Source organism: Sapajus apella, unplaced genomic scaffold (assembly GCF_009761245.1).
Source record: "Sapajus apella isolate SASKATOON/1434 unplaced genomic scaffold, GSC_monkey_1.0 scaffold96, whole genome shotgun sequence".
NCBI lineage: Eukaryota > Metazoa > Chordata > Mammalia > Primates > Cebidae > Sapajus > Sapajus apella.
Genome location: NW_022437036.1, coordinates 546,965 through 572,331, shown reverse-complemented (window position 1 = coordinate 572,331; position 25,367 = coordinate 546,965). Strand labels below are relative to the sequence as shown.

Below are 25,367 nucleotides of genomic sequence, written 5' to 3'. Positions count from 1 at the left end.
TGGGGTGTGTCTGGCCCCACCCCCACTGTGTGGTGTCCAGTGGGGGGCTTCACAGCTGCAGTGGCGGAGCTACTGCTCCTTCCTTGTGCCCCAGTGGGGCCTTGTCCCTGGGCTTGGCTCATCCCTCTCTGGCACGTTCTGTGTCTGCTGCCATCTGCCAAACCACAGTGGCACAACATGGCCCTGGCTCAGGCAGCCCCAAGTGTGGTTGCAGTGGTTTGAGTCTGCCTGGAGGAGCCGAAAGGGAAGGGCTGGGGGGGCATCAGTGCCGGTGGCTTGACACTGCTCAGTGATGGCCTGCAGCAAGGCCTGTCCAGCGGGAAGGCTCCATCCTGTGAGGGAGACCAGCCCCTCACGCAGCTGGGGTTACGGGAGGCAGCCCGTGCCTGAGGCAGCTGGCAGCGCGCAGATCCCCAGGGCCTGGAATTTGTTCCATTGACTTCTCAGAAGCAGCCACTCCCTGTGTTGGGCGTTTGTAGGAAATGAGCTCCTAGAGGTGGGGAGGCAAGTTGTGGGGGAGGTGGGGGGGGGTTCCTCGTCACAGGGCACATTCAGCCCCAGGAAGCCGTGTTGCCTTTGTTAGGGAAGGTGCTTTGTCCCTGCCGGCCCACTCTTGACTTTAGCGTCACAGTCATTCTGCTAGCACCGTGTGGATTCCCAAATTCCAGTGCACACACAGGCTCAGCCTCCTCCGCAGGCCACGGCCGCCTCGGCCAGCCGGTCAGCCACTTCTGGGAACTCCCCTGAACCAGTGACGTTGTTCCCTGCTGACGCATCTCGGAGGCCTGCGCACACTTTCCCGCTTCCAGGCCGTCCCTCTTCCGCTGCGCTTCCTTGGAATACGGGCGCTGGCTGCTTCCTTCCCGTGTGCTCTTAGCAGGATGGGCTCCTTGCCCTGAGCCCCATGTCACCATTTCTGGAGAAGTTTAGTGTTAGAGTGGGCTGACCTCTCTGGAGGTGTCCCCAGTATCTGCCTGGGGTCGCCTCCTACTCCCAGGACCCCCAAGAGTGGCCCCCAGCTGGCAGGCTTCACTCACACTTAGGGCAGTGTTCTTTGTTCTGACTTCTGCACACTGGGCCTGGGTGGCTTCGGGCGGCTCACTTGCTTGATGGCAATGGGTGGAGAGGGTGATGGGCAGAGAGGCAGGCGGTCAGGCCCCCAGTCCCGTCCTCACACCCTGCACCCCCCGCCTGCCACCCGCAGGGAAGGTGCTGAGCTACTGGTGCTTCAGTCCTGGCCACAGCATGCGCGAGCTGGTCCGCCAGGGCGTCCGCGCCCTGATCCTCACCAGCGGCACGCTGGCCCCGGTGTCCTCCTTTGCCCTGGAGATGCAGATGTACGGCCACCCTGCCAGGGGCCTCAGCACTGGTGACGCCGGTGATGCCAGTGGGGTGGGGGTGCTGGGGGGTCCCCATGAGCGGGGGTGCTGGGGTCTCGGGCCTCACGGGCTAAAGGGGTGCTGGTACATTTCCCCACTGTCTGCTCCCACTGGCCATGCTCAGCCCTTTCCCAGTCTGCCTGGAGAACCCACACATCATTGACAAGCACCAGATCTGGGTAGGGGTCGTCCCCAGAGGCCCGGACGGAGCCCAGTTGAGCTCTGCGTTTGACAGGCGGTAAGGGCCTGTCCCTGGGCCCTGCTAGGGTGGGAGGTGGGGGTGCTGAGCCCCAGGCCCTGAGCAGTGGCCTCTCCGCTCTGCAGGTTTTCTGAGGAGTGCCTGTCCTCCCTGGGGAAGGCTCTGGGTGAGTTCCCTGTGCCCCAGCTGTGCCCATCCCGAATCCTGGACCCCTGCTCCCAGGAGCTGGTAGGGACCCCGCAGACGCCCGCCCCTGCCTTGACCCTGGCTACGGCACTTGCAGGCAACATCGCCCGCGTGGTCCCCTGCGGGCTCCTCGTCTTCTTCCCTTCTTATCCCGTCATGGAAAAAAGCCTGGAGTTCTGGCGGGTGCGTCTCTCCCAGTGTCCTGGGCAGGGTGGGCGAGGGCAGGGCTGGAGCACAGAGCAGGTGGTGGCCACAGCCCCTGCCTGCCCTCATCAGATGGCGGGGTAACCAGGCCTACTGTGTCCCTGCCTCTTCCTCTCCCAGGCCCGAGACTTGGCCAGGAAGATAGAGGCACTGAAGCCACTGTTTGTGGAACCCAGGAGCAAAGTCAGCTTCTCTGAGGTCGGCACGTGGCCGGGGCTCTGGGCCCATTCCCCCATGCCTCCCCTGCTCCTCACGGCCTTCCTGAGGCTGACCACCAGTCCTGACCCTGGCCCTGGCTGGCTCCCGGCTGCCTCTTCAGGGCTCCTGTGTTTCCTTCCTGGCTCTGGGTGTTGCCTCTTAGAAAGACCCCAGCACTGGGTGGGTGTGGTGATGGTGGCCCTCCTGTCTGACTAGTCCCAGCCAGCCACTCTAGCCCTGGGGTTCCCCATGTTTTCTGGGAAGCATTAAGCAGGTGCGGGGTCAGCCCGGGATCCGTGCCAGGAAGAAGCCTCCAGACCCCGATTGACCTTCCTGGCTAGGATGATCCTTCATCTTGGAGGATGAGACCTGGGTCTTCCTCATAGGGGAGGAAGGAGCCAGGGGTGGGCTCCAGGCTCAGTCTGACCGACTCTCCTTCTAGACCATTAGTGCTTACTACGAGAGGGTCACCGCTCCCGGGTCCACCGGCGCCGCCTTCCTGGCTGTGTGCCGGGGCAAGGTGAGCCCTCTGGCCTCCGCCCTGATGTGGTTGCCTGTTCCCTGGTGGGTGCTCATGGCTCCCCAGCAGACTCTGTGCCCTGAGGGCTGCCTGGTCCCCTCCTCGGGTTCCACAAGAGCGCAGCACTGCTGGCCCTGCTGGGAGCAGGTCCTGCTCAGGGCCAGGGGCAGGTAGGATGCAGGAGGTTCCTCGCCACAAGGAACTGTGGACCCCAAGTGGGGTTCTGATCCACAGATGGGGCTTTCTCTTACCCCTGGTTTGGGATGGTGCCTCGGGGAAGGTGGCCGGGCTGGGTGTGGGCAGCCAGAGGAGAGGCGCCAGCCCAGCCCCAGGCAGCTCCCTGGCCTGTCCCCTAGGCCAGCGAGGGGCTGGACTTCTCAGACACGAATGGCCGTGGTGTGATCATCACGGGCCTCCCATACCCCCCGCGCATGGATCCCCGGGTTGTCCTCAAGATGCAGTTCCTGGATGAGATGAAGGGCCAGGGTGGGGCTGGGGGCCAGGTGAGTTGCAGCAAGGTGGGGCTGGGGTAAGGCGGCCTGGTGACTGAGCCCCTCCCCCCGTGACTGAGCTGCCATGACAGCCCACTGGCCCCACAGTTTCTCTCTGGGCAGGAATGGTACCGGCAGCAGGCGTCCAGGGCTGTGAACCAGGCCATCGGGCGAGTGATCCGGCACCGCCAGGACTACGGGGCTGTCTTCCTCTGTGACCACAGGTGCAGGCCCAGGGAGGCTCCCTCCCCCAACTGGGCCCCTGGACTCTCCCTCCCCCTATGAGGCCCCACCTCCCCCAGAGCCTCTCTGGCTACTCTGGGTCAGCCTGGGGCCCCTGCAGGCAGATGAGGGTCTTCACATTGGTGAACTGAGCCCCAGAAGTGGCTGTGGGCAAAGCGGCAAGGCTGTGCCCCCCCCCCCAGGTTCGCCTTTGCCGATGCCAGAGCCCAGCTGCCCTCCTGGGTACGCCCCCATGTCAGGGTGTACGACAACTTTGGCCACGTCATCCGAGACGTGGTCCAGTTCTTCCGTGTTGCTGAGCGAAGTGTGAGTTCCTGCCCTGGGAGGGGGTGAGGGTCTTGTCCCCAGAGGGGCCAGAAACAGGCCCACCCACCCCCACGGTTCTGCAGATGCCAGCACCGGCCCCCCGGGCTGCAGCATCCAGCTTGAGTGAGAAAGATGATGATGTCAGGGTGGCCAAGTCGCCTGGCGCCCTCCTTTCCACCAGGAAAGCTAAGAGTCTGGACCTGCATGTCCCCAGCCTGAAGCAGAAGCCCTCAGGTACAGGCGGGTGGTGCCAGGTGCCCGGGTTGAGGCGGCTCACCTGGGTTTATGCACCGTCCCTCCCACCTGCAAAGGCTGTTGCTCCCTCCCAGGGTAGGGCCCCTAGGGGCTGGAACCCTCCCCTACAGGCAGAGAATGCCCCAGGCAAGGATGCCCCCCAGGACCCTCCTAGGCAGGGTCCCCCAAATACTGGGACTGTTCCCCAGTAGGGCCTTCCCCACAGGCAGGGGCCCCTGTGGGTGTCAGCGGGCACTGGGGTGCTTCTGCAGGGTCGCCAACTGTTGAGGACCCCGAGGGCAGCCTGTGTGTGGAGTATGAGCAGGAGCCTGTCCCTGCCGGGCAGAGGCCCAAAGGGCTGCTGGCTGCCCTGGAGCACAGCGAGCAGCAGGCTGGGGGCCCCGGCGAGGAGCAGGTATGGTTCAAGAGCCTTGGGATGGACACAGACCCTCTGTCTCCTGAGGCCAACCCCACCCTGCTCATCTGGCCTCAAGACGCCTCCCCACATGCCCCTGTAAATCCCCTGCCTGGTGGGCACATCACTTGGCTCAGTGCACGCAAGGTCGGGCGTCCCTGCCACTGGCCACACCTGAGGCTGCACTCTCCAGGAATGTGCAGTGGCTGGGACCCAGGTTCCTTCTTCCTTGGGGCGTTTTGCCCCAGACACCCATAATTTCTCAGGCCGACTAGAAGCTTTCTTCCTGCTTCCTGCTGGGAGCCGTTCCCCTCTTCCTGCCCGTCCCTGCCCTTCAGGTCCCTGGAGTGAACCCCAGGTGCAGACACCAGGCACCCATGTCCCCTTCCTGCCAGCCCATCCACTGTGGTCAGACTCCCCTCTGGACCTGCTCTTACATGACGCCACCTGCCAGCCTCATGAGTTGGTGGCGTGGCTTGGAAAGGACTGGGTTCTGGCACTGTCACCAGGGTGCTCCGTGAGCCCTCCCTCGGCCTCCACTCACCAGGGTGCTCTGTGAGCCCTCCTCCGGCCTCTGGCTTGGCTACTTGGGGCCCCAGGGTGCCATCTTCCCTGTGGGCCCAGGTACATGTCTCAGGTGCTTTGGGGCCCCAAAGGTGTGGTTGGAACCACAGCCATGTCCTCCTCAGGCCCACAGGCACTCCACCCTGTCCCTCCCACCTGAGAAGAGGCTGGCAGAGGAGCCACGAGCAGGGAGGAGGAAGATCCGGCTGGTCAGCCACCCGGTGCGTGAGCAGTGCCTGCACCTGTGCTGGCTTCCTGGTCTCCTGGGTGCCCCCAGCCAAGTTGGGATGTGGCCTGACGGGACCAGGGAAGCCACCCCAGGAGCTGATATTCAGGGCAGCTGTGATGCTGGCAGGCCGGGGGCTCAAGTGTGCGGTTTCTTCCCAGCTGGAATCAGGCCCCACCTTTGGGCAGGCTTGGCTCTGGCGTTTCCCTTAAGTGTGTACGAGTACCTGCCCCATGTGAGGGCGCAGCCTATTCCCAGCCTGGGATGAAAGAACTGAGTTACAGCCGGAGCCAGGAAGCCCCCTGCCTGCTGGAAAGCCCCAACTGCGGCAGCCTTTGTCCCTGTCCCTTGGCTTCTGGGAAGAACTGGGTGGTGCCATCAGGAAGTGGTAGCTGCCGAGGGGCCTGGGTGGGGAGTCCCTGGGCCGCCCCTGCCTTGGGGTGTGCAGAGATGGGCACTGCATATGGGAAGCCCCTTCCTGTGAGCTCCCGTCCTGGGAGCCTCAGCTGCATCAGCTGTGGGGGCAGGGGTCTTGAGGGAGGAGGGAGATGGGCCCTGCGGGACCCCCAGCTGGAGGGAGAGCCCATCTCTGCCCATTCGCTGCTCAGTTCCCTACCAGCCTCTGACTGTGTGATCCGAGACAGGCCCAGCCCCGCCCAGCACCAAGGCCTTCTTCCCGCAGCACCTCCCTATGCCCACCCAGCCAGCCAGTGTCTGAGGCAGCAGCCCGAACCCCACCCCCTGCAATCACTGTTCCAGGGAACCCTCAGTGCTCCAGGGAAGGCTCTGCAGCCCCAGGTGGGATGGTGAGGCTGACCCTGACGGAGCCTTGGGCCTGTGTCCTACAGGAGGAGCCCGTGGCTGGTCCACAGGTGGACAGGGCCAAGCTCTTCATGGTGGCTGTGAAGCAGGAGCTGAGCCAGGCCAACTTTGCCACTTTCACCCAGGCCCTGCAGGACTACAAGGGCTCCGATGACTTCACTGCCCTGGTGGCCTGTCTCCGCCCCCTCTTTGCTGAGGACCCCAAGAAGCACAGCCTGCTCCAAGGTGCCCTGGCCTGCAGAGGCCACCCACCCTGAGGGCCATGCTGCCGCTGTGCGTGGTGGGGGCTGACGGGACAGACACTTCCTTCACAGGTTTCTACCAGTTTGTGAGGCCCCACCACAAGCAGCAGTTTGAGGAGGTTTGCATCCAGCTAACAGGACGAAGCTGTGGCTATCGGCCTGAGCACAGCATTCCCCGAAGGCAGCGGGCACAGCCAGCTCTGGACCCCACTGGTAAGTGGGGCCCCCTATGGGAACCTCAGACTCCTATGAGGAAGGCAGGGTGGTACTGCGGTCCTGGGGTGCCTCTGTTCCCGTATGGGAGTGATGGGGGCCACCTCCAGCAGCAGCAGCATCACTTATTGGGGAGACCCTGTGCAACTCCTTGCACTTCCCCTGTCCCCCCATGCATGGCCCTGTCCCTCCCACAGCCCCTGACCCCGCCGTGCACTTCCCCTGACCCCCCATGCACTGCCCTGTCCAACGCTCACATGGCCTTGTCTCTCTTATAGCCCCCTGCCCCCCAGGCATGGCCCTGGGGGGTCAGCTGCACACGCCAGGGTGCTAGAACCCCAGACCCTGTCCTCCCTCCTCCTGCCTCTGCCTGGGGTGGAGTCCAAGCCTCCAGGGGCAGGAGCATCTGTGTTCATGCTTGTTAAGGACAGCCCCACAGAGTTCCCCTAGTGCAGGGTTCACCCCAGCGGGGAGCCTAGCTTTTTGGGAAGACCCCAGACCCCTTCTGGACTGGGTGCTCACTGGGGTGTCCTCACACCTTACCCACCCCAAGGCTCCTGAGCGGGGCTTTGTTCTGCCCGCCACTGTTCCAGCCCCAGTCCAGCAGGATGGTGGCTCCTCCACTGCCCCTGCCACCTGCGTGTGTGCCTGTCTGGGTTTCCCCTCCCTGGTCTGAAGAGGGTGAGGCCCCTTCAGCCAGCCCTGCCCCCTACCCCGGGGAACTTTCCAGATGTGGCTCTGTGTCTCTTCATCAGGAAGGATGGCACCGGATCCCAAGCTGACCCTGTCCAAGGCTGCGGCCCAGCAGCTGGACCCCAGAGAGCACCTGAACCAGGGCGGGCCCCACCTGACCCCCACACCACCCCCCAAAGGTAGCTGGCTCCTGAGCCACATGCAGCCTGCGAGTTTGTGGGGCCCTCAGTCCTTGGCGAGGCTCGCGCCTGATGTGGCCTCAGAGCCTTTGAGCTGCAGCTACCGGTGGTGCCCCCGCTGTGGTGAGCTGTCACCTGGTGGGGGCTGCCCCCGGTTCCACACCCCAAGGCCATCCTGAGCAGCAATCCAGGAATTCCTGAGAGGAAGGGCAGGCAGGGTGGTGGGACTCTCAGCCCTTCGCCCCAGTGCCACTGAGCCGTGCTACTCCCACACCAGGGGACCCTGATGGCCACCCACAGTGGGGGTCTGGAGCACGCAGAGCAGGGAAGCAGGGCCAGCGCGCCGTGAGTGCCTACCTGGCAGATGCCCGCCAGGCCCTGGGGTCTGCAGGCTGTAGCCAGCTCCTGGCAGCGCTGAGAGCCTACAAGCAGGATGACGACCTGGACAAGGTGCTGGCCGTGCTGGCTGCCCTGACCACTGAGAGGCCCGAGGACTTCCCCCTGCTGCAGAGCAAGTGGCCCCAGGGTGCAGCGGGTGGCGCAGAAAGTGGTGGGCAGGGTGGGGCCGTGCAGGGTCTGAGCGAAGTCCCCTGCAGGGTTCAGCATGTTCGTGCGTCCACACCACAAGCAGCACTTCTTGCAGACGTGCACAGACCTGACTGGCTGGCCCCACAGGGGTACAGAGCTGCCGGGACCCCAGGAGGAGAGCCTTGGCATGCCTCCTGTGCTCGCTCACCGGACTCGCCGACCAGGTGGGGTGCCTGCCTGTCTGCTCCTGATGGCGCCCCAACCCCATGCCACCTTGGGAGTGAGCAGCAAAGCCCCAGGCACCCCTCAGACTGACTTATTTGCCTCCAGGCCCCTCATGGCCAGAGAAGGCCGGGAAGACGCAGAGCAAGATCTCGTCCTTCCTTAGACAGAGGCCGGCGGGGGCCGTGGAGGCGGACGGTTCAGCGGCAGGGCCCAGCCAGTCCTCCAGACCTCCCCACGGGCCTGCAGCATCTGAGTGGGGTGAGCCTCATGGGAGAGGCCTCGCTGGGCAGCAGGCCGCGGGAGCTCCGGGAGGAGGGCCCCTCTCAGCGGGCTGTGTGTGTCGGGGCTGCAGGGCGGAGGACGTGGTGCCCTTCCGGTGCCCTGCCTGTGACTTCCAGCGCTGCCAGGCCTGCTGGCAACGGCACCTTCAGGTTGGTGCCTGGCTGCTGCAGTCCCTGCCGGGCGTGGCCTCAGGTGGCGGGCTGAGGGGGAGAGGGCAGGCCCTTGGCCCGGGGGTGGTGCCTGGCAGGCATGTCCAGTAGGCTGCTTGTCTCCACAGGCCTCTAGAACGTGCCCAGCCTGCCACAACGCCTGCAGGAGGCAGAGCATCATGCAGGTCTTCTGGCCGGAGCCCCAGTGAGTGCCCATGGAGGCCGTCAGCACGCCCAATGTGGCTTGATCAACTGCTTGTCCAGCTCCAGTGGGCCAAGAACCCACCCAACAGAACAGGCCCACCTGTGCCTGCCTGGCCTGTTGCAGGTGCCCGGCAGGCGGGGCCCATGGTTGGTCACTGCAGTGGAGCAAGATCTGGACTTGCCTCTGAGAAGCCCTGAGCTACCTTAGGGTCTGGGGTGGGTTTCTGGGAAAGTGTTTCCCAGAACTTTCCCTGGCTCCTAGCCTGTGAGTGGTACCCAAGAGGCGTCCCAGCTGAGCCCCTGACAGGAAGGAGGCCCCTGTGGGCATGTGTCCATTTTTATTTGGGACAGGGCTCTCTAATAAAACTGCTGGCAGTGCCCAGGATGGTGTTTTCATGGCTGGGGGTTGGTGGAGGGACTTGAGGGTGCACAGAGGAACAGGGAGTTGGCAAAGTTGCCTCCCAGCCCGCCCTGTGACACGTACTTTCTCCACAGTGGGCTCAGCCCTGCCCTTGTCCTCACAGCTGCAGCCAAGCTGCAGTTTGTGAGGGACCCACCAACACCCCGGGCCATCTGGCCTGGCTGCTGGGTCGGGAGCTGCCCCAGGTGCTGAGAAGGGTGGTTCCTTGGCTGGTGAGGCCCCTGTCTGGGGAGGGATAGCGCCAGGTGGGTGAGGGGGCTGCCTGGGGAAGGAGGGGTTCCCATGGGGCATGACGACGCCAGCCCCGCCCTCTACGCCCATATAGGGTTGCAGCAGGACGGGCTTGGGGACTGGGGGAGAAGGAGGGGGCATGCTGGTCAGGCACGGCAGGGTCCGGTATCTGCACTGAGCCTCACTCTCCCTGCTCCAGCGAGGACCATGAGGGCACTGGAGGGGCCAGGCCTGTCCCTGCTGTGCTCGGCATGGGTGCTGCCCACCCTGCTGTTGGTGATGGCCACACGAGGAGCGGCAGAAGCACCCACCCACCCCCGGCGAGACCCGGAGACAGGAGAGTGGCTGGAGTGCGCCCAGTGCCCCCCAGGCACCTTTGTGCAGCACCCGTGCCGCCGAGACAGCCCCACAATGTGTGGCCCCTGTCCACCGCGCCACTACACACAGTTCTGGAACTACCTGGAGCGCTGCCGCTACTGTAACGTCCTCTGCGGGGAGCGAGAGGAGGAGGCGAGGCCCTGCCAAGCCACCCACAACCGCGTCTGCCGCTGCCGAGCCGGCTTCTTCGCACACGCTGGTTTCTGCCTGGAGCACACGCTGTGTCCACCTGGCGCCGGCGTGACTGCCCTGGGTGAGAGGCGGTCGAGGGGAGGGTCCCCCTCCGGGGAGTGGTGGCCGGAGGTGTGGCGGGTGGGGTTGCCACTCCCAGGCTTGCACCCTGAGCGAGGACACCAGTTCCCCTGACCCTGTTCTCCCCTCCTGGCCGCAGGCACCCCCAGCCAGAATACACAGTGCCAGCCATGCCCCCCAGGCACCTTCTCAGCCAGCAGTTCCAGCTCAGAGCAGTGCCAACCCCACCGAAACTGCACAGCCCTGGGCCTGGCCCTCACTGTGCCGGGCTCCTCCACCCATGACGCCCTGTGCACCAGCTGCACCAGCTTCCCCCTCAGTACCACATTACCAGGTGGGCCGGGTGAGCCAGGTGAGCGGAGGACCTGCCAGCTGGGCTCTGGGAAGGGCCCATGGCAGATTTAAGGGGTCAGGGGTCCCTGCCTTAGATCCCCACCAAGGCCACCACCTCAGGGGTGGCTGAGGATCAGGATCCAAGCGGGCACAGTCTCCTCTGGGGAGCACTTGGAAGGTGGATGGCACACTCCCCTAACTGCTCCAGAGGAAGGTGGCTGCCTGCTCCGACATGGGGAAACCGAGGTCCAATGGCAACCACTGTTGAGAAATCGCAGGGGGAAGTGACCCCCTTAAGGTCAAGACAGGTCCAGTCCATCTGGGGGTCCCAACTCGCCCCTCCCAATGGCCCAGGAGCCCCAAGCCCCTGCCTGGGCCCTGTTGCCTCTCCCAGCCCCGCTCCTCCAAGCAGTCACTCCCGCCCTCAGGCCTTTGCCCCAGCGAGCGCTGACTCTGAAAGCAAGGTATCTGGCAGGCCCCCACCAGCCTGTCTGGAAATGACTGGACCCTGCCTCCCCTCCTCCTGCAGGAACGGAGGAGTGCGAGCGCGCCCTTATTGACTTCGTGACTTTCCAGGACGTCTCCATCAAGAAGCTGCAGCGGCTGCAGCAGGCCCTCGAGGGCCTTGGGGGCTGGGGTCCCGCACCAAGGGCGGGCCGAGTGGCCTTGCGGCTGAAGCTGCAGCAGCGGCTCAAGGAGCTCCTGGAGGTGGGGGACGGAACGCTGCTGGTGCGGCTGCTGCGGGCGCTGCGCGTGGCCAGACTGCCCGGGCTGGAGCGGAGCATCCGTGAGCGCTTCCTCCCCGCACACTGAGCCTGGCCCCCTTGCCCCCCTTATTTATTGTACATCATTGGCCCCCACATGCACTAAGAAGAGGCTTAAAACTTTTTTTCTTAAAAAATGAGGTTTCTTAAAGCCATTCCGTAAAATTGGTTGTGGCCTGTTGTGCAGCCACTGGGACGGCAGCGGGGACGCCTGAGCTGCCCAGATCCCTCAGGCTCCCACCACAGCTGCTGCCTGGAGCTTCCCCTTCCGGGGTCGGTCAGTGGGCAGCACCCCCTCTGCTCCCTGCTGGCTGTGGCGTGTGGCGGGGTCACCAAAGCTCATGGGGGTCGACCTGGGTGGGCATACCTGCTGGATGAACAGGGCAGGGCTCAGGCTGGCCTGTCATCGGGGCCCCACACTAACCCCCCCACCTCCCTTGAGTTCCTCCCATTCCCAACTCGGGATTTCCTGAGAGGGGACCTGCCAGAGACCACCCCCAGGCATCCCGTGCGCTTCCTGGGAAGTGAGGCTTTTCCCCTCTGGGGCAGGCTCTGAAGTCTCCAGAAACATCCAGAGCAACTGGGGCCTGCCTCAGCCACACACCCCTCCCCAGCGTAGTCAGACATCCCTGTGGCTGGAGGCCCAGCCCTCCCACAGGTCCTAGGAATCAACCTTTGGGACATGCACAGGCCCCTCCCCCCCCACCCAGAGATGGCGTGGGGACTTCCAGGCCTTGCTCCCGTGAGTCACAGCCACCCCACCCTGACTCATGTCCCTTCCCAGAAGCTCCTCCCAGGCCCCCCATGTCCCATATCCGCAGGAAAGGACAGGCCATGGCTCTGGGCCCACCTGGGGAACCCCTTACTTGCCCTCAGCAGCCCGGGGCCACCCTCACTGCGTCAAGAGCTGAGCCTCAGGCCTCCAGGAGGGAAGGGATGGACAGAGCCAGTCTCACCGTCTTTATTTTGTGCTCACCCTGGACAGCACTGGGCAGGCAGCTCCTGCCCACACCCAGCTTCAGCCCACTGGGGAAGAGCAAAACACTCGGCGGGCCCTGTGGGGGCTGTGCAGGGAGGGCCCCAGGACCAGCCTCACCCCCAAACAAACAGGATGCAGGCCCAGCACAGCACTGATTCGGGGCCCCACAGAGAACCCCCCAGCCCATGCCAAGGGGGCCCAGGGCACAGCATCACCTGGCTGGAGGAGGGCTCTGGACCCCACAAACACTCCCCAGCGTGCAGGTGTGGGGCACAAAACACTCCCAGCAGGACCCCTCAGCTGTTTGCATCAGTAAGCTTCCTCCAGGGGAGTTAAGATGAGGTAAAGCCAGGCAGGCCTCCTCAGCCCTGTCCTGAGGCTGCATCTGAACCCAGGGCCCCACTGGCCTTTGGGGACATGGCCTGGGTCTTCCTCAAGGCAAGTTCAGCCCCAGACCACCTCTCAGGTCACAGGGAGCAGAAGCCAGAGGGCAGCCATGGCCTCACCGACCTCTTCCTTGATGGGCTGGACAGGCAGCTACAGGATCTCCCAAAGGCCCCACGGAGCTGTCCCCACACAGCCCAAGCCAGCCTAAGCACTGGAGCCCCAACTCCCAACCAGGTCTCCCTCAGACCCCCCAGAATGGGCCTAAGAGGGCAGCAGCTGCACCCCGTGGAAGGGGCGCCAGAGGGCCTGGGCTAGCCAGGCTGCCTGGCTCCCCACCGAAGCCTCTGCTTCTCCAGACACAGAGGAAAGTTTGTCTTCGAGAAAACAAAGCAACAGAGGAACCCCAAAGCAAAGTAAACCCACCCCCCAGATGAGCAGCACGGGAGCCAACAGGAACCACTCCTCCAGCACCGGGGACCAGGGGACCAGCGTCCCCACGGCAGGCAGGCGGCGGGCGGCGCCTACGTGATGTCCCTCTGCCGGGGCGGCCGGTGCAGGTTTCGCACGACGCACTTCACCATCCACTCGATGCCCTCACGCACCCCCTTGCTGCGAAGACAGGGCTGTGAGGGGGCTGGCCTCGGTCCCCAAACCCCCGAAGGCGCAGCCCACTCACCCCGTGAGGGCGGAGCAGGCCTGGGTCAGGCAGTCCCGCCTGCCAATCTTGCCCGTGCAGTCGCTGAAGGCCGTCTTGATGTCAGGGATGGAGAGGCTCGTCTGGGGGAGGTGAGGCCAAGGCCGTAAGGAGCAGACCCCATGTCGAGGCCCTGTCCTGCCGGTGGGCCCGGGGCTCTCAGAAGGGCAACTGCCCTTCATCCCAGGAAACAGGAGTCCGCCAGGTCCCAGTGTCTCCCACAGAGGCTACGGCGGTGAGGACGCTGTGCTCGGCCCAAGGCTGCGTGCGGCTGCTGCCGCCCGGGACAAACTTGAGACGTCCTCCACGGCTCCAAGGAGCCCACTCCCATCCCCTCCCTGCGGGACACCTTGAGCCCTGAGGTGGCGATCCGAGGGCTGAGGCCTGGACAGTGCAGGAGGCAGGTCCTGGGGCCAACGAGGCGGGGGATGATAAAGGGGGGTAGGGGAGTCAAGTCACGCTGGCTTCTGCTTACGCACCTGCCCAGTCCTAAAAGAGCAGCCCTCCCCTCCCCTTTCCTCCAAGGAGAGAACCCTGCCCCGTACCAGGTGTCCCTCTTGTCAGCTGAGATTATGGGGCAGGCCAGCCCTACAGGAGGGGGCAACAGAGCCCCCCCAGAGAAGGTGGGAAGTGAAGATTCACCCTGACCCTCAGGACGCCAGGCTGCTTCTGTCCAAAGCTCCTTTAAGAGGACAGCAAAAAAGTGTGGCCAGTGCTCCCAGGGGCAGTGGCACCTCAGAGGGGTCTTGAGGGGCTGTCCTGGGGGGTGGGGCAGGTACAGATGCCAGGTGAGAACAGGTGAGGGTCAGAGTTGACTCTCAGCGGGGCCCCAGCATCACTTCTCTGAGCTCCAAGTTTCACTGGAGTCTCTCAGCTCAGCCACACGCTCCTGAGGACAGGCATTCCTGAGGCACGGCCCTCCATCCTCCAGGGGAGAGGGCCCTGGGCGTCCACACAGCTCAGACACACACTCCTGAGGACACGCACTCCTGAGGCACGGCCGCCCTCTGGGGAGAGGGCCCTGCATGGCAGGGACAGGCCTCTGGACGGCTGCCCTGGGGTGGGAGAACCTCCAGGGCTGGCTGGCAGCAGCACAGAGAGAGGAACTAGGCTGGGGAGCTGGAGGTCCCAGGTCTGCTGGAGGCAGGGTGGGCCTTGACAATGGCTCTGTGCCCGCTGGGCTGTCACTGGGGCTGGGGTGTCCGGGTGCACACACTGTTCCCCTTGCGGGGGTGGGGGGGCACCTGTGCCTGCAGGAGCCTGGGGACTTGGGAAGCTGCCGCACGCAGGAGGCGGGGTGGGGCTCACCTCCACATCCTGCTTGTTGGCCAGCACCAAGACGGGGACACCGCACAGCGCCTCACTGGTCACCACCTTTTCTGGGGAGGGTAGGAGAGGCAGCACCTCACACCCAGCATCCTGCCTCTGACTGCCCAGGGGCCCACAGGCATGGACGCTGAGTCAGCTGCTTCCCTCCTGCCCCGCACAGAGCAGGAGCGCTTCTGACCGACAGTCACTGGGCCAGCCCCAGGCAGAGCTGCCCAAGCTGGATCTGCCCCTGCTTCCCATCCGTCCCTCCCAGAGCAGCCAGGCCACACTCACCGAACGCCTGCTTGGACTCTGCCAGCCTCTCCTCGTCGGTGGAGTCAATGACATAGATGACACCGTGACACTCTGCATAATACTGCAAACAGCAGGAGTTGAGGCTCAGTCCCCACCCTGCCAAGGGCCAGCAGGGCCAGGCCCATGTCACAGCCACTGTGAGGGGCTCACTTGAGGAAGGGGCAGGAGGGCAGCCCCCAACTGCAAGACCCTACTGGGATGCCTTCTGGGGGCTGCAGGGAGATCTGGGAGTGGAGATGCCCATAGGCGTTCCTCCTGAGAACCTGCCTGCGACTTTTCACCCGACAGTGGCTGGAGAAAAAGGTGAAAGGCAGGGATTGGGCCAGACATGGTGGCTCACACCTGTTACCCCAACACTTAGGGAGGAAGATCACCTGAGCCTCCGAGTTCAAGGCCAACCTGGGCAACAATGAGACCTCCTCTCTACAAAAGTTTATGGTAAATAAGCTTTTAGTCCTAGCTATTCAAGGGTTTGAAGTGGGAGGACGGCTTCAGCCTGGGAGGTTGAGGCTGTAGTGAGTTCTGATCATGCCACTGCATTCCAAGATGGGTGAGAATGAAGCCCCATCTCAAAAAAAAAAAAAAAAAGACAGAGTTTGGGGGCGTGCACCTGTGGGGCAGGGAGGGAGTGTGGCCACGTGGATGACAAGCCTGACCAGCGCCACTGAGGAGCGAGGGACAGGGCCAGCACCATCTGCTAAGTGAGCCCTCCCTGCCAGGCCAGGGCCAGTGTCACTGCGCTTAGACCTCTGCAGGCGGGGTGTGGTCAGTCCTGGGCTCACTGGTGGCACTGCTGGGCAAGACGGGGCACATACCCTGTGGCCTCACACATGAGTTCCAAGCCCCAGACCAGATGAGTTCATCTCTCCCCCAACCAGAAAAAAATGGGAGACTGCATCCACTGGAGCAGATGACGGCTCACATCTGCCACTTTGCCTCCAGGCTGTGCCAGCTCTCCTGCCCAGAGACCTGGACTGGATGCTGACCAGATAGGACAAGCTGGCGGTCAGTGTTAAGACACCCCACTGAGAGCGTGAGAACCCAGAAGACACAGCCCAACTCTCCGAAATCCTTATATGTCCCGAGCAGGGAGAGCCAGATAAGCTTCTGCACCGACACTTCCCACAGCGGAGGGAAGGAAGCCCAAGGCCAGGCATCCTCCCGGGTTCTACAGACCGGTCCCACAGAAGCCACTACAGGCTGACCCTAAGGTGGAGACCGCTGTGGCAGGAGGGTTGGCTCCATGGAGGCTGCAGCAAGCCCAGTGAGAGAATCCCCACGGCCGTGCGGCCCCTGGGGCTTCTAAGCAGGGTGGCAGAAGGTTCACGTGCAACCAGGGTCCTGGACCATGGGACCGCGTGGCCAGAGCCACCACCACACCTACCAGGCACAGGGTGCACAGCCCAACAGGGCCGAGTGCAGGCAGGACCCAAAGCCCCAGGCCCAGCAGAGGCATCACAGCAGTGGACCCTGTGGAGTACCCCAAAACGAGGGGGAGGAGGATGTCCAGGCGTGGCTCCTGGCTGGCCAGCTGATGAGTGGGGGCAGGCCAGAGGTGGGCAGCAGCTATACTGGCCTCTCTCAGGCAAGCCCTCAAGCGCCAGAGGCCAGGGCACGTCCTCACATGGAGCACCAGGAGGCCCGTCCCGTCCTGCTTCCATGGGAAGTCATGGCCCAAGGCTGGCTCGTGGACAGGCCTGTGTTCAGCAGAGTGGGCACCGGAGGCTGGGAGTGGGCGTCTCAAGGCCTCCCAGAGCACCCGCCAGAGCCTCTCGGCTGGACGATGGACACACAGGTGGGGTACAAGCCCAGTGGGATGGGCTCCACTCACAAAGGGCGGAGGAACAATTGGCAAAGGCCCAGCCAGACACGAGCAGCACAGCTGACCCCACTGGGGTAATCAGAGGGACTGTGGGTCTGAGTTTGTCTCCCCAGCAGCAATGGGAGCTCCCCAACTGCAAAGTGCCAGCCAGCCTGAGACAGGCATTACAGCAAAGGACCCACACACGGACGCTGACCCAGGGTCCAGCACCAGGATGAGGCCAACTCCCAGTCAGAGCCCTTTCTGTGCTTGCTTCATGTTGGCCGTGCTGCACTGCACAAGGATGCAATGTCAGGAACCAGGTGGAAGCAGAAGCCTCCCTTCCAGCCTCTCCCAGTGACTCATGGGCGTCTCTGCTGCAGACCCTCCTGGCTCTGAGCTCAGCAGGGTCAGGGGTCCCGACCACTAGAGCAGCACGTGCTCAGCAGACACACTGAAGAACAAACCACAGCTGCCTCAGGGGCATAAGCTGCACCTTGTGTCTAGGGGACCCTGGTGAGCAGGAGACTGGGCTGCCATTCCACAGCTGGGGACCCAGGGAGCCACTGGCCCCACAGAGATGGTGTCTGGAGAAGGACTCAGACTGCCAGGAGGTCACACCCCAGCAGAAGTGCACTGCGGGGGGCACTCAAGGAAGAACGCAGCCCCAAGACCAGCTGCAAGGGTGGGCTATAGTGGCCCCTGGAAGCCTCCCTCCTCCAGCTTCCCCTCAAGAGAGGCCCTTGGGACCTTGGAGGAACCACTCCCCAATGTGGAAGGTGGTCCACTCAGGGCTGTGGCTGCGGCCAGTGCCGACGTCCGCAGCCCCACTGTAGTCTTGCTTCATGCTGGAAACACTGCACCTGCAGGTGGCCTCGTTTTAGGTTTCTGTGGGACCCACTTTGACTGCAAAGAGCCATGTTGCCAGGTCACACCTGCCCAGGGCAGCCCACAGGCTGTGGTGTGACATCCCAGCCATGGCCCCACGTGGCACAGAACGGCAAGCTTGCCTCCAGGTCTCCCGGCTGGGGCAACCACAGCTCCACAGATCCTGCTGCCGGAGTGGACCTCTCCTTGTCCCCACTGCCTTCCAGGTGCCAACCCCCAATGTGCATCCTGTACCTCAACCTCTGTCTCGGCGTCGGTGCCTGAGACACAAGCCTGTGACAAGAGCATCCTCACCCGTGTCACCCCCCAAGCGCACTGGGCACTGGACACACAGGCTATGACCAGCTTGTCCTGTCTGACTTACGTGGCCCCAGAGGATCTATCAAAGGTCACTTGGCCTTGGGAGAAATGCCCTCTTGGCTAGAAGTCAGGGCAGGAGGGGACGCTTTGGTGGGGCCTAGGAAAGGGGGCCTGGGATCAAAAAGGAGATCAGGACCTGGGCACTCAGCTCTAGAGATGGCAGCCAGCAAGCATTAGGGCAGCCAAGGCCTCAGGCAGGGAGCCCCCGAGGAAGGCAAGGCTCTGTCCTGCTCAGCGCTGGAGTCAGTGCTCAGCCCAGGCTGGGGCTGTGGAGGAGGTACACCACACTGGGATCTCAGAAATGTCCAATTTTGACATGCTCAGCTGACATGCTGAGTAACGAACCACATTACCCACAAAGTGGGTGACGAAAGGTGCTGAGGAAGAGACCAAAGGGTGCACTCTGGAAAGAGATGGACTGGAGGGCTGGGGTGGGGGTGGTGCTGGGCAGGGAGCCTTACCTTGTCCCACAAAGACTGCAGCTCTTCCTGGCCTCCTAAGTCCCAGAACATGAGGCGAGCCTTTCCCACATCCACAGTGCCGACTGGGCGGGGGGGAGAGGGGGGAACGGGCAGGGCTTGCAACCTTGGTCCCTGACACACCAAGTCCCAGCTCTCTTGGGGGATGGAGCAACCACTCTGGGGCCACTCAGAAGGGACTTGAGAGGGGCTGACAGGGCTCTGGCCACTGGCCAGATGGCCTGTGAACATCACAGCATCCTCAAGGTCCCAAACCCACAGCCCTGCTATTCAGACCCCTTACTGTTGAGACCCACGGTGGTGGTGATCTTGGATAGACTCATCCCCTTGTAGTTCTTGTTAAACCGGGTTTTCGACTGCTCCAGGAAGGTCTGAGGACAGAGCGGGGCAGACACATCAAATGGGGACCACAGCGGTTTCCCAAGTCTTTTTCCCAAATATCCTTACTCAGGCCTGCTCCTTAAAAGACAAAAGACAGAAACAGAGCAACATTCTGCTCTTCAAGAAGCTGGCGGTGACCACCCTGTCTTCTCAGAAGTCTGGATTCTGTCTGGGTGGTGAGCATGCAGCTGACACCGGGCCGTGGGGAGGGGCTCAGGCGAGGGAGGGGGCGCTCACCGTCTTCCCAGCATTGTCCAGGCCCAGGATCAGGATGCAGTACTCGTCCTTCTGAAACATGTACTTGTACAGGCCGGACAGCAGCGTGTACATCCTGCCCTGGACACCCGACAGACGTCACTGCGCAGCCAGAACCACCTCCCCGCCCCGAGTTTCTCCACGGCGGTCGGTGGGGCCGCACGTCCAGCTGACCGCTCCGGACTAGAACCCGGGGCCGGCCGTTCCCGCCTCCTCGTCTCTCTCCCACCCCGTCCCTCTGAGACTCTTGTGCCCCCGTAACGTCTCCCAGATCAGCCGCCGTCCGTCACTCCGGCCCCGGCGCCGCCCCGCCCGCGGGACCGCCCCGCCCGCGTTCACACGAGCTCGGCCGCGCCCCCGCCCTCCCCCCGGCGTCGCTCCCACGCTTCTCGCGCGGAACGGGGAACGCACTGGCTGCAGCCCCGCCTGGGCACAGCGCCCTCGGGCGTCCGGCCCCGCGCCCCACCCAGTAGCAGCCAGGAGCCCCTGCAGGCGCCGGCGGGGGCGGGGGCGCCCCAGCACCCCGTTTCTTAAGACCGGGACGGCCTGTGGGGAGCAGACCCGCAGGCAGCGCGCGGCGGGCGGGGACGGACTCCGCGGCGGAGGAACTGCGGTCGGGGCCCCGGGCTCCGGCGGCTGCACGTCGCGGCCGCCAGGTTCGAGGCTCGCCGACAAGCGGCCAAAGCTGCCTCCTGCCACACCCGCGTCCCGACCTCCAGTCCAGGGCCGCCCCTCGGGCCTCGGGCCCCGCGCAGCCCGCGACCCACCTGCGTCCGCCGCGGCCTCTAAGCCGCCGCTGCTGACCCCGCACCGACCCCGCGCGGAGCCTGACGGGACGCGGGCCGGCCTCGGGGCAGGCGCTGAATCGCGTCCCGGCGGCCTCTGCGCTCCGCTTCCCGGCTGCCACCGCGCGCCGGGCACTTCCGGAGGCGGTGGCGCCGAGAGGAAGTGCCGGTCGGCGGCGAGGGCCAAAGCGGGCGCCGGGCCGCTCTAGCCGGTGAGGCCGGCGGGCTCTCTATGGCGGCGGCCGGGAAAGCGCGCGGAGGAGGTGCCCGGCCCGGGGCGAGGGGGCAGCGGTTTGCGGGGACGCGGCCCTGGCCGGGCGGGGGGCGCCGGGCGGGGGGCTGCGGGCGCGCTCGGCGGGGGGCCGGGCGGGGTCACCCTGCGGGGAGGGGGTGACGCGGGCCCCGGCTGGCAGCGAGCCCGGGGCGGCTCGGAAGGGAAGCGCGGAGCCCGAGCGGCGGTACCCGGGCTGCGACCTCCGCGCCGGGAGCTGTCGCCCCGAGCCGGTGTCTGCGCCAGGGCAAGGGGACGTGCCCGTGCCCGCCGCAGGCTGCGGTGGCGGCTGCGAGACCCTCGCTCCGGGTCGGGCCCGAGACGCGGGCTCAGCGCGCTCCTCTTCCCGCAGCTCCGGCCCAGCGCCTGCCTCGCTCAGCATGGACGAGGGCAGCCTGGAGGCCGCCCTGCAGACCTACCGTGCGCAGCTGCAGCAGGTGGAGCTGGCCCTGGGCGCCGGCCTGGGCTCGTCCGAGCAGGCCGACCTGCGCCAGCTGCAGGGGGACCTGAAGGAGCTCATCGAGCTCACCGAGGCCAGCCTGGTGTCTGTGAGGAAGAGCAAGCTGCTGGCCGCGCTGGACCGAGAGCGCCCGGGCCAGGAGGATGCTGAGTACCAGGCTTTCCGGGAGGCCATCGCCGAGGCGGCGGAGGCACCGGCAGCCCCTGGCGCTGGATCAGAGACCGTTCCTAAAGCAGAGACGGGGCCAGAATCCAAGGCAGGGGGGCAGCAAGAGGCAGAGGAGGAGGAAGAGCTGAGTGGGACCAAGGTGAGCGCGCCCTACTACAGCTCGTGGGGCACCCTGGAGTATCACAACGCCATGGTGGTGGGCACAGAAGAGGCGGAGGATGGCTCGGCGGGTGTCCGTGTGCTCTACCTGTACCCCACGCACAAGTCCCTGAAGCCCTGCCCGTTCTTCCTGGAGGGAAAGTGTCGCTTCAAGGAGAACTGCAGGTAAAGCCCTTTGCTGCCAGATGGCAACCTCGAGGCGCACGGGGCGCACACAGGGTCGGGGCACGATCGGCCCTCCCTTTGCAGTTGGTCTGTTTCCTGGGGCAGGCGGGCTGTGACAGCAGTGTCCTTGTTTAGGCATCTACCTCTTTCTTCTGCGATAAAAGCAGGGAGCATGGAAGGGGGCTAAGCGCGGTGGCCCACGCCTGTAATCTCAGCACTTTGGGAGGCCCGGGGGGGAATCACCTGAGGTCAGGAGTTAGAGACCAGTCTGGTCAACATGGCAAAACTCCATCTCCATGAAAAGTACAAAAATCGGCCAAGCGCAGTGGCTCACGCCTGTAATTCCAACACTTTGGGAGGCCGAGGCGGGCGGATCACGAGGTCAAGAGATGGACACCGTCCTGGCCTACGTGGTGAAACCCCGCCTCTACTAAAAATATAAAAACCAGCTGGGTGTGGTAGTGTGTTCCTGTAGTTCCAGCTGCTCCGCAGGCTGAGGCAGGAGAATCGCTTGAGTCCAGGAAGTGGATGGAGGTTGCAGTGAGCCGAGATCACCAGTGTCGAGTGTCGAGCCGCACGACACTACACTCCAGCCTCGTGACAGAGTGAGACTCCGTCTCAAAAAAAGAAAAAATACAAAAATCAGCCAGGCGTGGTGGCAGGCACCTCTGGTCCTAACAACTCAGGAGGCTGAGTCAGGAGAATCGGTTGAACCCGGGAGGCTGAGGTTGCAGTGAGCCAAAATCCAGCCCCTGTGCTCCAGCCTGGGCGACAGAGAGAGGCTTATGTGGAAGCGAATAGGTCCCCAACCTATTGTCAGTTTGGTTTGTTTGTTTTTTTGAGACAGGGTCTTACTTTGTCGCCCAGGCTGGAGTGCAGCCTGGACTTCCTGGGCTCAATTGATCCTCCTGCCTCGGTCTCCCAAGTAGCTGGACTACAGACGCACACTATCACACCCAGCTAATTTCTGTATTTTTAGTAGAGGTGGGGTTTTGCCGTGTTGCCCAGGCTGGTTGCACACTCCTGAGCTCAAGTGATCCACCCTTTCTGGCCTCCCAAAGCGCTGGGATCACAGGCGTGAGCCACTGGACCCGGCCCTGTTGTCAGTTTTATTCTCTAGAATTCAACTTTTAAAATGTACTTTAATGGAAATTTTGAAACCTGCCCCAGATGAGAGAGCCTAGCACAATCACTGCCGCAGTCTGTTATCATTTGCCAGTCGCGTTTTGTCTGTTCCCCTGCCCCACTTTTTCCCTTCCTAGATATTTTAAAGCAAATTTCAGAAGGTACTGGGTTTTTCCAACTATGAATACTTCGGAGTAGATCTCTGATAAGGAAATTACTTAAAAAGTAACTTTTTGGAAGTCCAAGTCAGTGTGAAGACAGAGTCACTTCCACGTCATTATAGACAACACATTTCATGGCAGCGCCTCTCCCACGTTCAAATATCCACAGCTGTTACCGTGATGTCTCCATTTCCATAAGCGCATAGCTTTATTTTTGCTCCTTTTTACTTTTCTCCGGGAAGAAATATTTACCAGGCTTTCTAGTAGGTAATTTTCTTTTTTAGCCAACAGTTCAGGCTGACCAGGTAACACCCCTAGTTCTTTGGATATCTTACTTTATGGGTTGTTTTGTTTTTGTTTTTTTTAAACAGGGTCTTGCTGCTCTGTCACCCAGGCTGGAGTACAATGGCACAATCTCAGCTCACTGCAATCTCTGCCTTCCTAGCTCAAGCCATCCTCCCACTTCAGCCTCTCTGATAGCTGATGCTACAGGCGTGCATTGCCATGCCCAGCTAATTTTGGTATTTTTTGTAGAGACAGGGTTTCAGCATGTTGCCCAGGCTGGTCTCAAACTCTCGATCCCCTCGATGAGAGATCTGACACATCCCTGTGGTGCTTCCTTTGGGCCAGGCACTGCTCCAGGAGTTTCACACGTGTTCATTCATCTGTGCAGCAACCCCTTAGGTAGGCCCTGCAGTCACACCGTTTGACAGAGGAGGAAGCAGGAATAAAAGAACTGAGTGACCGGCCCAAGGCTGTGAGGCTCAGAGGGCTCCGAGCCGTCCTCAGCCCTCGTCCCGTTCCCCTCTCCACGGTGCTGCTTGCCGTGTCAGCGTCAGGCCTAATCTGAAGGCTTCTGAAGAGTCTTCCAGACGCCCACCCTGCCACCACTTGGGACTGATAAGTTCTCTTGGATTTGCCTTGGACTCTTTTTTTTGAGACAGGGTTTCGCTCTTGTTGCCCAGGCTAGAGTGTGATGGCACGATCTTGGCTCACTGCAGCCTTCACCTCCTGGGTTCAAGGGATTCTCCTGCCTCAGCCCCCTGAGTAGCTGGGATTACAGGCATGTGCCACCACACCTGGTTAATTTTTGTGCTTATTAGTGGAGAAAGGGTTTCACAATGTTGGCCAGGCTGGTCTCAAACTCCTGACCTCAGATGATGCACCTGCCTCGGCCTCCCAAAGTGCTGAGATTATAGGCGTGAGCCACTGTGCCCAGCCAGCGTTGGATTTTTTTAAATAAATAATAAGAGGCTGGGCGCGGTGTCTCACACCTATAATTCCAGCACTTTGGGAGGCTGAGGCAGATGGATCACTTGAGCCCAGGAGTTTGAGACCAACTTGGGCAACATGTTGAGACCCCATCTCTACTAAAAATACAAAATTAGTCAGGCATGGTGGTGGGCACCTGTAGTCCCAGCTACTCGGGAGGCTGAGGTCGGGGGATCACTTGCGCTCAGGAGTTCAAGACCAGTCTGAGCATCTTGGAAAAACTCCGTCCTTATAAAAAATTAGCCAGGTGTAGTGACACATACTTGGCTAATTTTAGTCCCAGCTCTTTGGGAGGTTGAGGTGGGAGGGTCACTTGAGCCCAGGAGTTTGAGGCTACAATGAGCCGTGACCATGCCACTGCACTGCAGTGTGGGAGGAAGAGTGAGACCCTGTCTCAAAAATAAAAAATAGCGAGGCATGGTGGCCTGTGCCTGTGGTCTTAATTACTCTGAAGGATCACTTGAGCCAGGAGTTCAAGGCTACAGTGAGCTGAGATTGCGCCACCGCACTCCAGCCTGGGTGACAGAGACCCTGTCTCAGCAAAAAATACAATAAGAGGCTGAATGTGGTGGCTCACACCTGCCATCCCAGCACTTTGGAAGACTTAGGCAGGTGGATCACCTTAGATCAGGAGTTTCAGATCAGCCCGGCCAACATGGTGAAACCCTGTCTCTACTAAGAATACAAAAAATTAGCTGGGCATGGTGGTGCACAAATCTAGTGAGGTGTGATGCTCCTGGCTCTGCTAAAGGAGGAGAATCACTTGAAACCGGGAGGCAGAGGTCGCAGTGAACCGAGATCACACCACTGCACTCCAGCCTGGACAACAGAGCAAGACTCTGTCTCAAAAAAAGAAAAGAAAAACATGTGATAAATAGTACAGCTAATGTTGAAGTGGCCTTGACACTTCCCCTCCACTCCACCCTCACATTCTCTTCTCCCTCCCGAGAGGCGGCTGTGATCACAGCTTTGGTGTTATTTCTTTCCAGCATACAGGCACATGTCATTTAACAGGAACACGGGTGATTTCATCATTGTTTGAACGTTGTAGAGTACACTTACACACACCTGGACGGTAGCGTCCCCTGCAGACCTGGGCTGTGTGGAGTCTGTTCTTGGCTGCAAACCTGCACGCTGAACTAAACATGCAAATGTAACACTGTGGTAAATATCTGTGTCTAAACAGAAAAAAACACAGTAAAAATATGGTATAGAAAGATGTGAAGTGGCACCTTCGTGTGGAAAACTTATCCTAACTGGAGTTTACGGGACTGGAAGGTGCTTGGGGTGAGTCGTTACTGGACAGCACGGTAGACTTCATCAGCACTGCACTCGGGGCACGCTGAATGTCTAAAGTGAAAGAACCTCACTGTGACATGACGGTGGCCGTGACATCACTAGGCGGTGGGGAGTTGTTAGCTCCGTTACAACCCTTTGGGACCACCATATGCGTTCTGTCACTGACCATGATGTTCTGTAGGACGTGAGTGTGTCGTAACTCCTTACACACCTGCATCTACAAACGGTCTGCAAAAACAAATATTTTTATTTTTTGAAACTTTAAATACATGGTATCATATATGGTGATTCACTTAAAGCTTGCGTTTTTGACGAAGTTTTTAGAGACATCCACGTTGATATTCGTAGAACTGTTTGGTTCATTTTAACTGCAGTGTCATTTCCCCTCATGACAGTGCTACGTTTTACTTATTTTGACCCTTCCAGGTGGTTTCCAACTTTAATTTGTTGCCATCAGTGGGCAGTGAACATCCAACACGTGCTTTCTCTTGCTCTCAGTGCGTTTCTCTAGTATGTGGCCAGTGTAGAGAGCGCAGGCACGCTTTGGGTTTCCGTGCGACGGTGTCGAGCCCCC

General features: G+C 62.0%; 3 protein-coding genes across 20 annotated transcripts in view; 2 read left to right on the top strand and 1 right to left on the bottom strand.

Moving 5' to 3' along the window:
• Positions 1 to 11,197, top strand: part of RTEL1 (regulator of telomere elongation helicase 1) — a 39,244-nt gene extending 28,047 nt beyond the window's left edge. For 3 of the 12 annotated variants that reach the window (XM_032256981.1, XM_032256985.1, XM_032256986.1), the window contains 23 exons: positions 1,205 to 1,337; positions 1,504 to 1,617; positions 1,704 to 1,744; positions 1,862 to 1,947; positions 2,089 to 2,166; positions 2,609 to 2,686; positions 3,043 to 3,189; positions 3,286 to 3,401; positions 3,603 to 3,726; positions 3,810 to 3,960; positions 4,233 to 4,375; positions 5,065 to 5,160; positions 6,014 to 6,212; positions 6,302 to 6,442; positions 7,198 to 7,314; positions 7,592 to 7,825; positions 7,911 to 8,066; positions 8,173 to 8,325; positions 8,420 to 8,498; positions 8,627 to 8,703; positions 9,554 to 9,985; positions 10,124 to 10,336; positions 10,847 to 11,190. In XM_032256981.1, the coding sequence (XP_032112872.1) occupies positions 1,205 to 1,337; positions 1,504 to 1,617; positions 1,704 to 1,744; positions 1,862 to 1,947; positions 2,089 to 2,166; positions 2,609 to 2,686; positions 3,043 to 3,189; positions 3,286 to 3,401; positions 3,603 to 3,726; positions 3,810 to 3,960; positions 4,233 to 4,375; positions 5,065 to 5,160; positions 6,014 to 6,212; positions 6,302 to 6,442; positions 7,198 to 7,314; positions 7,592 to 7,825; positions 7,911 to 8,066; positions 8,173 to 8,325; positions 8,420 to 8,498; positions 8,627 to 8,703; positions 9,554 to 9,985; positions 10,124 to 10,336; positions 10,847 to 11,130 (3,392 nt within the window). In that variant the 3' untranslated portion in view covers positions 11,131 to 11,190. Of the gene's footprint in view, positions 1 to 1,204; positions 1,338 to 1,503; positions 1,618 to 1,703; positions 1,745 to 1,861; positions 1,948 to 2,088; positions 2,167 to 2,608; positions 2,687 to 3,042; positions 3,190 to 3,285; positions 3,402 to 3,602; positions 3,727 to 3,809; positions 3,961 to 4,232; positions 4,376 to 5,064; positions 5,161 to 6,013; positions 6,213 to 6,301; positions 6,443 to 7,197; positions 7,315 to 7,591; positions 7,826 to 7,910; positions 8,067 to 8,172; positions 8,499 to 8,626; positions 9,085 to 9,226; positions 9,369 to 9,553; positions 9,986 to 10,123; positions 10,616 to 10,846 lie in introns of those variants that run through there. The other 9 variants (XR_004262331.1, XM_032256982.1, XR_004262332.1 and 6 more) reach the window with 9 other exon arrangements.
• An 829-nt stretch (positions 11,198 to 12,026) lies between these two features.
• ARFRP1 (ADP ribosylation factor related protein 1) lies at positions 12,027 to 19,833 on the bottom strand. Of its 5 annotated transcripts, none has more exons than XM_032256998.1 (8): positions 19,696 to 19,832; positions 18,911 to 19,009; positions 18,576 to 18,663; positions 18,275 to 18,357; positions 14,744 to 14,825; positions 14,450 to 14,520; positions 13,124 to 13,224; positions 12,027 to 13,056 (listed from the first exon to the last, which is right to left on the bottom strand). In XM_032256998.1, the coding sequence occupies exons 2-8, from the start codon at positions 19,001 to 19,003 to the stop codon at positions 12,969 to 12,971; spliced, it is 606 nt and encodes a 201-aa protein (XP_032112889.1). In that variant the 5' UTR covers positions 19,004 to 19,009; positions 19,696 to 19,832; the 3' UTR covers positions 12,027 to 12,968. The 5 variants fall into 5 exon arrangements, 4 of the variants coding, with proteins under 4 accessions (XP_032112889.1, XP_032112892.1, XP_032112891.1 ...); XM_032257001.1 differs by having other exon boundaries at positions 18,911 to 19,004; positions 19,696 to 19,817; XM_032257000.1 differs by having other exon boundaries at positions 18,911 to 19,030; positions 19,696 to 19,772.
• Positions 19,810 to 25,367, top strand: part of ZGPAT (zinc finger CCCH-type and G-patch domain containing) — a 20,935-nt gene continuing 15,377 nt past the window's right edge. The window contains exons 1-2 of one of the 3 annotated variants that reach the window (XM_032256993.1): positions 19,810 to 19,925; positions 20,337 to 20,936. In XM_032256993.1, the coding sequence (XP_032112884.1) occupies positions 20,365 to 20,936 (572 nt within the window). In that variant the 5' untranslated portion in view covers positions 19,810 to 19,925; positions 20,337 to 20,364. Of the gene's footprint in view, positions 19,977 to 20,336; positions 20,937 to 25,367 lie in introns of all 3 variants that reach the window. The other 2 variants (XM_032256992.1, XM_032256994.1) reach the window with 2 other exon arrangements.

Bases quoted from the DNA above. Each gene is read 5' to 3' on its own strand.
- ARFRP1 (XM_032256998.1), bottom strand. From the start codon at position 19,003: ATGTACACGCTGCTGTCCGGCCTGTACAAGTACATGTTTCAGAAGGAC. The intron at 18,664-18,910 runs GTGAGCGCCCCC...CTCTGTCCTCAG, and splicing joins TGGACAATGCTGGGAAGACG to ACCTTCCTGGAGCAGTCGAA. The intron at 13,225-14,449 runs GTGAGCCCCACC...CACCTCCCCCAG, and splicing joins CCAACAAGCAGGATGTGGAG to ACGAGCCTCTCCATCCCTGA.